At 41.1% G+C, this 10474-nt stretch overlaps 1 protein-coding gene and 1 pseudogene across 2 annotated transcripts; one reads left to right on the plus strand and one right to left on the minus strand.

Moving 5' to 3' along the window:
- Positions 1–1102: 1102 nt before the first annotated feature.
- On the plus strand, positions 1103–5143 carry LOC106562834 (uncharacterized). Of its 2 annotated transcripts, XM_014127877.2 has the most exons (3): positions 1103–1560; positions 1919–2043; positions 4214–5143. In XM_014127877.2, exons 1-3 carry the CDS (start codon positions 1417–1419, stop codon positions 4332–4334), a joined length of 390 nt encoding a protein of 129 aa, XP_013983352.1. In that variant the 5' UTR covers positions 1103–1416; the 3' UTR covers positions 4335–5143. The 2 variants fall into 2 exon arrangements, 1 of the variants encoding a protein (XP_013983352.1); XR_001319111.2 differs by lacking the exons at positions 1103–1560; positions 1919–2043 and adding an exon at positions 3225–3434.
- A 1355-nt stretch (positions 5144–6498) lies between these two features.
- Positions 6499–8000, minus strand: LOC106561113 (C3a anaphylatoxin chemotactic receptor-like; annotated as a pseudogene).
- Between the last annotated feature and the right edge of the window lie 2474 nt (positions 8001–10474).

The following is a 10474-nucleotide window of genomic DNA, read 5'->3' on the forward strand; positions in this document are numbered from 1 at the left end:
TGCTGCACGAAGCTCCTCAGCTATGCAACAAAAACAATAACAACTGTGGTGGGGCGGCCAATTTCCCCATACTGCGGATTCCATTTTTAAGCAGTGCTTACAGTAAATCTTCATATTACGAACCCCTCCGAAGAACACATTCTAAATGTTTTCTTCACTTGTTCCCACTCAAGCAGCGCCACGGCTGCTGTCATCCTTAAAGTGTGCTTGATTGAGCTTGTTTGGCTCTATGGAACCAATGGAATAGTTCCAAAAGTGAACACCTCTGCCCTTCTGGCACTCCAGGTAGACTTAATCAAATGCTGACAGTGTTAATCTGTCCTTTGGAAAGATAGAACCGGAGGGACACTGTTTATAAGCCCTGGTTACATTTACAACTCTGTTTACGATTTACACATAATCTGAATTACAGATATTATGAGGGAATACTGGGCTGGTTATCTTTGGTTCAAACAGAAGCTGAGGTATCAACAACATGCATATACTGTATTTCCCTCACTCCTTTCTCGAAGAACCATAACAACTGACAAATTCACCCAACAACAGTAATGCAGCTCGCAATCAGTGGAAGACACTTTTTAACTAAATTAAAGGGTAACAAAATGCCAAATCTTGACTATGCAGAAGTGCAAGGTCATCTTCATTAATATTGGGTTCATGGGTTATTCTGTCACTTCATATTCAGTCCGGCATTGCAGTGTCACAGAGAAAGTAGTGTTTGACAGTTTAAATGACATCTACATTGTAAGTGTTGGACACCATAAAAACTGCAGATAGTCATGCTTTTTCAATTTCTTTCCCTTCGATCAGGCACAGTCACCAAACTGACATTTCAGTAGTGCAGGCCTACACATTTTTGAACCCACCTTTGTGTGGCCTCCACGACAGCCCCATCCCTGTGAATGGGTAGCCTGTACTATAACATTTGAGGTGGTGGTGAGAGAGCCAGTTAATCCGGTGTTTCTGGATGTGTGCATTTAATATTTTTGCAGTTAAAATGTCTAATCACGCCCCAGCAGTCCTGGGTATTAGCTGTCCCTCTGTCCTTGGTCTCTTCAGGCCATTGGGGGTGTGGAGGCTGGCTAAGCCCTGGTTAAGCACCTGCTTGCCCTATGGCGCTGGAATGGGTTTGTATTAAGCCCAGTGTCATCGGATGGACCATACCGTGAGTGTGTGGAGCATACGCCCACTGTCTGAGTGGGAATTGTGGAATTCCTTTTTGCCTCTGTTAGCAATGTGTCCCGGCGCTGGCAGAGTGGAACGGAATGGAACAGGGGGGCTGACCAATGTCATTGTTTCAGAAATACACAGACAGCCATGGGAGAAGGATGGGAGAGAGAGAGTGAGAGAGAGAGACAGAAAGAGAGAGAGAGAGAGAGAGAGAGAGAGAGAGAGAGAGAGAGTATGAGTGATTGAATGGCCAACATACAACCTGCCACTGAGGTGCATTTTTGGACAGACGGCACACCTCTGGAAGACTACTGTTTCAGACTGATAGCAGCACCGCAGACCCTCATCATCAGACAGACACAGGGAGAGGACACTGATCCAATCTTGGCAGTAAGTCTCTCCTGTCTTTCTGTGTTTATGAGCTGTGAAGTGTTTCCGTGTCAAGTGTTTCTCAACTCCCAGCAATGTTTGTGTTTGTTTGCACCTCATGAACTATTTGGTGAGCATGTTCCTACACTCACCGTGTGGGAGCAGGGACACCATTAAAGAGTAATAGAATCAATAGAGACCAGGTAGTGTACAGTGGTAATATTTTGAACACACTCCCTGTACTAACACAGATATCAATTCTGATATTAAAATTGTAACAATAAAAATTTGCCTGAGTTAGTTTAATATTGGCTAAACATAGAGCCTAAAAATGTTCTCTTGAATTGAAATGACATCTTCCTTCCTTACTTTCTCTCAGAAAATGAGCTTGGCTCGGATCCATGATAAACACAAGCTAAAGAAATACTGGGAGGAGAAAATCGAAAGTCACAGCGATATGATGGGGAGTGAGGAATCCAGAATGAAGAGCAGTGCTTTATCAAAGTAAGTATCTCTGCCAATAGCCACATTGCCTTATCAGCTATAGACCATCACTGTTATGATGAATAATGCTGTAGAAAAGTAGATTTTCAAACCTCAGGAAAAGGAAAATGCATTTTCTTGTCTTATTAAAGTCTACTTTATAGACAGTAATTACCATTGGAATTCTGTCCCCATGTACAACCATAAGATACTTACACTAGGGCTCACTGAGTAATTGGCTTTGGTTTTTTTCCCCAAAAAATTTTCAGCATCCATCTCCAGAGGATCAAATAAAATGTTTCTGTCTTTTCTACAGTGTCTCTTTACTGCAACACAGCCTGTTGGTTTGGTAGCCTATAACTAAATTCTGCACAGGACAGTAACTAGTCTAATATCGGAACCAATCTCCCCATAATGAGCATCTGTTCTTGAGATGCTGCTCAGAACTTCACCGACAGTAACCAAGACAACACGCCTTGCGCCCTTGAAGCATAAATGACATGCAAATGAGTTCTAATCGATTGCAGGCTGAGTCGGGTAGACTACAGAGCCTAGCTACAGACTGGCAGGCAAACAGGCAGGGAGACAAGCAGGAAGATGTGCAGGCAGGCAGTCAGGTAGGCAGGCAGGCAGGCAGGAGAGACAGGCAGTCAGGCAGTATGCTGTGCTCTGCCGCTGCCGTCAGGTCAGTAGAGATTAGAACGTATTGTTACAAATGCTCCCTAATCCTTCCTCTTTGGTCCTGTGACTAATCAATGTGAGCAGAATGTGTCTCCTTTGGAACAGCTGGGAGGGTCCCTCTAAAGCAGGCCTAACCCTCCACCGCCTGTAATGAATATATAGATTGTTCACACACAGAACAACACAATGGGCCTTATAGGCTGATCCTCCCTGTATTAATATGTGTATCTGCGTGATCCACAAATCCCCTTCGTTACAAAATGAAATAACTGACTGCAAAGGTAATTGCTGCCAGGGAGGGGTGGATGGAGGGAGGGAGGGAGGGAGAAAGAGAGGGATGAGTGAACGAAAGGTGGAGAGGTTGGGAAATACTGTATGTCTCATTACTCCACTACCAGCATTAGGCCTAATGCTGAGTCACTGGTGTATTGTGTTCAGACCTGGGTTCAACTACTATTTGAAATCTCTCAAATACTTTGAATATTTGCTATAGCCTACCTGGAGTGCCAGGTGTGCGAAGTTTTTCGTTTTGGGACCATTCTATAGACCCATTTCCCAGCCACGCCATGAGAAGTTGCACGCACAGTTTGTCATCAGAAACCTCTTTATTTACCTAGCGGTGGATAGGATCACATGCAACTTCAAATGCAGCTTGTGCAATAACAAACGCGTAATCAGATGGTTATCGTCTACGACATAGCAGATCGCAGCTAGCGAGACAGAGAGGCAAGGTAAAATATCTCAAACAGAATTAAATAAAGCCAGAAGGTTAATATACTTGTTGAACCTAGTTATAGCCAACAATTTTGCATGTTTTCTTGATAATCACTCACTCACTGTGAGGGTCCATTGTCAAGGTCCCAACATTAGCGTCCTGCTACGGAGCTTTTTGATGTTGGGATGAGCATGACATTTTATTGTAAACAGAAAATGGCTCTATAGGTGGTCCATTAAGTACTTGAGATCATTTCAAATAGTATTTGAACCCCTGTCAGATCACTAGAGGTATGATCAGCATTGTTTTTAACGGGTGATTGTGAAATGTGGCGTCTGTGTCATGTGGTAAGCCGGGAGGCCTGAAATACCAGGAACCCTTGTTATTAACATTATCCTTGGTGGTTGTTGATGGACACATTGTGGGTCTGAATAGGATCATGTGTCAGAGTAGCATCTTGTTTATGTGAGTGACAGGGAGGGCAGTGGAAGTGACACGATGTTAATTAGCAAATCAATGCGTTAGTTATTAAAGTCACCTTCGCGTTAAAGGGCCACTGCCACAGGACATTAAAAAGGCAGAGGAAAACACATTTTACTCCAAAAGAGAGGTGTAAATATTAGCCATGGTGATAAGAATATGCACTTCATAGAGCCATGATAGGTTTCGGTGTTGTATTCTACAGACATGTGTATGCTGTCATTGCAAGTCCTCCATGTATCACACTGTCAATTATTTTTATCAGATTGATTCTCCATGAATTAAAAATGGTCACTTGCATAATCCTTCCAACAGGCTGCGGGACGAGTGGCTCAGGAGGCTGATGCTTCGGGACCAGCAGCTGGAGCGTTCCGAAGAGAAACACATCAGGAGGGCCAAGATGTCCCAACAGACCTTCAAGATACCCAGTCAATGATATTCGAATCTGCATTCTAGAATCGACATCATTCAAAGCCACCTGACTGAGGTCATGATACGTAGATTAGCCTGGGTGCCATCTCTGTTCAGATACTACATTCCACTCATTGCAACTCCTGTCATTTTCCAAAGACAATCATTGGCAAATGACAGGAGTGACAAGGAGTGGAATATTAGCTAAAAAGACTGGTACTCAGACTAATGATGTAGGGCTAACTAGGACTAGCTTCTCCATTTCAGATGATGACATTAAGACTATAGATTGAGGGGAAATACTGTACTGTAACTGAAGTGAAGTTTACTTCTTGTGAGGGAGATGGTATGGCAGAGTGTCAAATGGATGGGATGTCACCGAATGATTAGTTGCAGAGCCATGCTGTACAGACTTTTTCATTAACACTCATTTTGTAGTTTTGAGGCGACCATCTGTTGTGCAGTAAAATAAGTGCAGGGGAGTATGTGAAGACTTGACTGTACATCAGAGTGACAGTCGTGGTGACAGGTGGGGTAATTATTATTTTTTGTTACTTTGTTCGGAGTGTCGGAGGAATACACAACGTGATCGGGAGGAAACATGATGAAGACTGACAGAATATGGTTTGTTTTTTTCAAGAAAGAAAAGTATGGAAAGTACAGAGACACCATAGAAATGTGTCCATGTCCCAATTTCCAGGCTTGAATATAGATAGAATTTCATAACGTTTAACATAATTTATCTGCAACATTGAGAGAGGGGAAAGCATCTATTCTGAGGCATGTGAAATTTAAAGAACTAATTTGAGTAAATAAAAATGCATGTGGACAGTTTCAGAGGTTTCTGAGAGATGTGTTCAGGCCTAGTTATACTGTAGGCGTAGTTCCTTTATCTGAGGGGAGAAGTTAGTCTTTCAGTCATCAGTTTAGCAAACATTTGGATTGTGCTTTGAATTGACACTATATCGATGTGTTTAGGGTGTCTACTTATGTCTTGATGTTAAGACAAGCTATGAAAGGGAGTGCTGTTAGCTTTGTCTTCTTTTCAGTTTGATGTGATGAACTGAAAATGACTGATGTCTAAAAACCATCCTACAGCATCACGTGACTATGATTGAGAAGTGTAAAATCATACATTATCAATGGCCAAGGAGACAGCTTTTGATCAAAATAGTAATTATTTGACAGAATGTACAAGATTGGGAGATGGTACAGTATAACATTACGGAGTATGACATTACAGAGTAATTTACTCCTGAGGTGCTGACCTGTTGCACCCTCTATAACGACAGTGATTATTATTTGACCCTGCTGGTCATCTACAGTGCCTTGACTTATTCCACATTTTGTTGTTACATCCAGAATTCAAAATTGATTAAATTAATTTCTCTCTCTCTCACCCATCTACACACAATATCCCATATTGACAAAGTGAATGCATGTTTTTAGACATTTTAGGACATTTATTGAAAATGAAATACAGAAATATCTCATTTACATAAGTATTCACACCCCTGAGTCAATACTTTGTAGAAGCAGCTTTGACAGCGATTACAGCTGTGAGTCTTTCTGGGTAAGTCTCTAAGAGTTTTCCACACCTGGATTGTGCCCATTATTCTTCTCAGAATTCATGTTTTGCAATATTTTTATTCTGTAAAGGCTTCCTTTTTTTCACTGTCATGTAGGTTAGAATTGTGGAGTAGCAACAATGTTGTTGATCCTTCCTCAGTTTTCTCCTATCACAGCCATTAAACTTTTAAAGTCGCGATTGGCCTCATGGTGAAATTCCCTGAGAGGTTTTCTTCCTCTCCGGTAACTGAGTTAGGAAGGACGCCTGTAAATTTGTAGTGACTGGGTGTATTGATACACCATTCGAAGTGTAATTAATAACTTCACCATGCTCAAAGGGATATTCAATGTCTGATTTTCTACCAATAGGTGCCCTTCTTTGCGAGGCATTGGAAAAACTTCATGGTCTTTGTGGTTGAATCTGTGTTTGAAATTCACTGCTCGACTGAGGAACCTTACTGATAATTTTATATGTGGAGTACAGAGATGAGGTAGTCATTCAAAAGTCATGTTAAACACTATTATTGCACACACAGTGAGTCCATGCAACTTATTAAGTGACCTTTAAGCACATTTTTACTCCTGAACTTATTTAGGCTCTCCAAAACATAGGGGTTGAATACTTATTGACAAGACATTTCAGTTCTTGTTTTTGTTCTTTCATTTGTAAAAGTTGCAAAAAACATAATTCCATGATGTGTTATTGTGACAAACGATATCAATTTAATCAATTTTTAATTCAGGCTGTAACACAACAAAATGTGGAAAAAATCAAGAGGTGTGAATACTTTCTGAAGGCACTGTAAGTGTAACAAGAGATAAGAGTTTTAGGACACAACAGCTTAAAACTAAAAGCAATGCATGCAACATTCCAATCAGGCATGGACTGATCTTCAAACCATCTTTTGTTTTGGTCAATGTCTAATTTCTTAATTACTATTAATGAATTAATCATGCACATTCAGTACCTCAACAAGTCAGAAAACACCAACACGTGTTTTTTTCATCTACATAATGAGTATCTATGACACAAGAGTTCTTTATTTTCTTATTTCTGACTCAGACCTGAGCCTCAGATGAGTTTGTGAACCGTGACAGCTGTGACTGTCCTTTAGAGTACACAGAGGAACATATAGCCACATCCTCGCTGAATACATTTTTTATATTTACCTAAGAGATACCCTGACCCTCTTCCTTAAGTCCTGACTCATGAAGACATACAGAAGAGGGTTGCTGTAAGCCAGAGAGATGGCCAGGGGGTCCAGAGCCTGGGCCATGTCTTCCGAGGCCTCCCTCTGCATCACCAGCCCTATCACCAGCTCTCACTGCATCACCAGCCCTATGATGTGATATGGCAGACAGCACATAAAGAACAGAGCCACAACACCCAATATGATCCAGAAGGCCCTCTGGGATTTGAGCAGGTAGCAGACAGCGATGACCAACAAGGGGATGAGGAAGCCGAGCACTAGCCTGGTGACGTGGGTGGCTTTGATAGCTGTGATGGCCGGATGGTTGCCCTCAGTTTTGTCTAGTAGGTGGTGATAGGTGCACAGTGACGTGTTCATATAATCAAGGAATACTATTCCTCTGTAGATCATATAGGGAGGCTGAGGAGCAGGGCCAGGACCCAGGCCAGACCACACAGCAGCCAGGCCAGGGTGAGGCTCCGGTGGTTCTGGGCCCAGAAAGGCAGGATGACCAGGGCAAAGCGGTCCGAACTGATAAGGACCAGAGTGAAGACACCTTGCACATAGCCTCTCCAGTGGTGGTTCAGTATGATTTCAGTAATAGAGAAAGGGATGGAGGGATGGAGACACAGCAGAGCAGGTCAGCCACATCCAGGTTAACAAACCAGATGGTGTTGACTGTCCTCGTCATCTTGACTTTAGCTATCCAAATGACAAAGGTGTTGCCTGGGATACCGAGGACACAGGTAACGCTGTATAGGATCATAGACACCACCCGTAAGAATGGATGCCCTTGTTCTGAGAAATACGTTTAATTGAATGGGTCATAATACAAGTCAAACTTCCCATACTCTTCTGTGAAAGTCCCATTGTTAATCCCCATATTCCTCTGAGAAATGACCATAATCCTCTGAGAAATACATATTGTCAATAGGGAGGAGTTGTTTGACACAGAATGTCAGTCATATTCTGACTAAATGCATACAATACCAGCCAAAAGTTTGGACACACCTACTCATTCAAGGGTTTTTCTTTATTTTTCACTATTTTCTACATTGTAGAATAATAGTGAAGACATCAAAACTATGAAATAACACATATGTAATCATGTAATAAACAAAAAGTGTTAAACAAATCAAAATATATTTTAGATTTGAGATTCTTCAAAGTAACCACCCTTTGCCTTGATGACAGCTTTGCACACTCTTGGCATTCTCTCAACCAGCTTCATGAGGAATGCTTTTCCAACAGTCTTGAAGGAGTTCCCACAGATGCTGAGCACTTGTTGGATGCTTTTCCTTCACTCTGTGGTCCAACTCATCCCAAACCATCTCAACTGGGTTGAGGTCGGGTGATTGTGGAGGCCAGGTCATCTGATGCAGCACTCCATCACTCTCCTTCTTAGTCAAATAGCCCTTACACAGCCTGGAGGTGTGTTTTGGGTCATTGTCCTGTTGAAAAACAAATGATAGTCCTACTAAGCGCAAACCAGATGGGATGGCGTATCGCTGCAGAATGCTGTGGTAGCCATGCTGGTTAAGTGTGCCTTGAATTCTAAATAAATCACTGACAGTGTCACCAGCAAAGCACGACCACACCATTACACTTCCTCCTTCATGCTTCACGGTGGGAACCACACATGCGGAGATCATCCGTTGACCAACTCTGCATCTCACAAGGACACGGTGGTTGGAACCAAAAATCTCACATTTGGACTCATCAGACCAAAGGATAGATTTCCACCGGTCTAATGTCCATTGCTAGTGTTTCTTGGCCCAAGCAAGTCTCTTCTTATTATCGGTGTCCTTTAGTAGTGGTTTCTTTGCAGCAATTCGACCATGAAGGCCTGATTCACACTGTCTCCTCTGAACAGTTGATGTTGAGTTGTGTCTGTTACTTGAACTCTGTGAAGCATTTATTTAGGCTGCAATCGGAGGTGCAGTTAACTCTAATGAACTTATCCTCTGCAGCAGAGGTAACTCTGGGACTTCCATTCCTGTGGCGGTCCTCATGAGAGCTTGTTTCATCATAGCGCTTGATGGTTTTTGCGACTGCACTTGAAGAAACTTTAAAAGTTCTTGACATTTTCCAGATTGACTGACCTTCATGTGTGAAAGTAATGATGGGCTGTCATTTCTCTTTGCTTATTTGAGCTGTTCATGCCATAATATGGACTTGGTCTTTTACCAAATAGAGCTATCTTCTGTATACCACCCCTACCTTGTCACAACACAACTGATTGGCTCAAACGCATTAAGAAGAAAATAAATTCCACAAATTAACTTTTAACAAGGCGCCCCTCCCTGTTAAAAAGCTGTCATCAAGGCAAAGGGTGGCTACTTTGAAGAATCTCAAATATAAAATATATTTTGATTTGTTTAACACTTTTTTGGTTATTAAATGATTCCATATGTGTTATTACATAGTTTTGATGTTGTCACTATTATTCTACAATGTAGAAAATAGTAAAAATAAAGAAAAACCCTTGAATGAGTAGGTGTGTCCAAACTTTTGACTGGTACTGTACATACATAATACATTAAAACAGAGAAAATCTATTTTCTAATTTCATGTTTCAATTTCACACAAAAAAATTCAGTGATGTCACTAATAATCATTCATGATTGATGTCCACAGTCATACTGTCTATATACCATGTGAGACTAAATTAACTGAATTGCAATTCAAACAGTTCAATCTACAATACATTCAGAATGTTGTTTGTTAGTTTGTATAATTAGAAAATGGAGCGTACATTCCTTGTCACAATACAATATAATTTAGTAGAACCTGTGGCTTATAAGGACTTTACATTTTATATGCAAAACGGTCTTAAAATATTATCACAATATCGCAGTATTTTCCACTCAAGTTTATAACTTAACAGGTGCAACGCAAGAATTCACCAAAAATGATACTGAAAACTTGCAAACTTAGATTATCGTTGAGCTCCCCTTCTAAACGTTAGCACATTTAACTATTGACACCAGCTACCCAATAACCAGTAAGAAAATTATAAAAATAAAAAATCCCCCCAAATCTAACCACATACATTAGAGACAACTCTGCACAAACTTAGAGTAAGCACTCAAATAAAAGCAGAAACACTGCATAGATGTAGGTCTATGGTTTTGACTGAACAAAACATTGCATCTCATATCATTACATTATACACTAAACAAAAATATAAATGCAACATGTAAAGGATTGGTCGCATATTTCATGAGCTGAAATAAAAGATCCCAGAAATGTTCCACACGAACAAAAACCTTATTTCTCTTAAATTTAGTGTTCATCCCTGTTAGTGAGCATTTCTCCTTTTCCAAGATAATCCATCCACATGACAGGTGTGGCATATCAAGCTGACTAAACAGGAAGATCATTACACAGGTACACCTTGCGCTGG

Source organism: Salmo salar, chromosome ssa01, assembly GCF_905237065.1.
Source record: "Salmo salar chromosome ssa01, Ssal_v3.1, whole genome shotgun sequence".
Taxonomy (NCBI): domain Eukaryota; kingdom Metazoa; phylum Chordata; class Actinopteri; order Salmoniformes; family Salmonidae; genus Salmo; species Salmo salar.

Bases quoted from the DNA above. Each gene is read 5' to 3' on its own strand.
- LOC106562834 (XM_014127877.2), top strand. From the start codon at position 1,417: ATGGCCAACATACAACCTGCCACTGAGGTGCATTTTTGGACAGACGGC. The intron at 1,561-1,918 runs GTAAGTCTCTCC...ACTTTCTCTCAG, and splicing joins ACACTGATCCAATCTTGGCA to AAAATGAGCTTGGCTCGGAT. The intron at 2,044-4,213 runs GTAAGTATCTCT...TCCTTCCAACAG, and splicing joins AAGAGCAGTGCTTTATCAAA to GCTGCGGGACGAGTGGCTCA.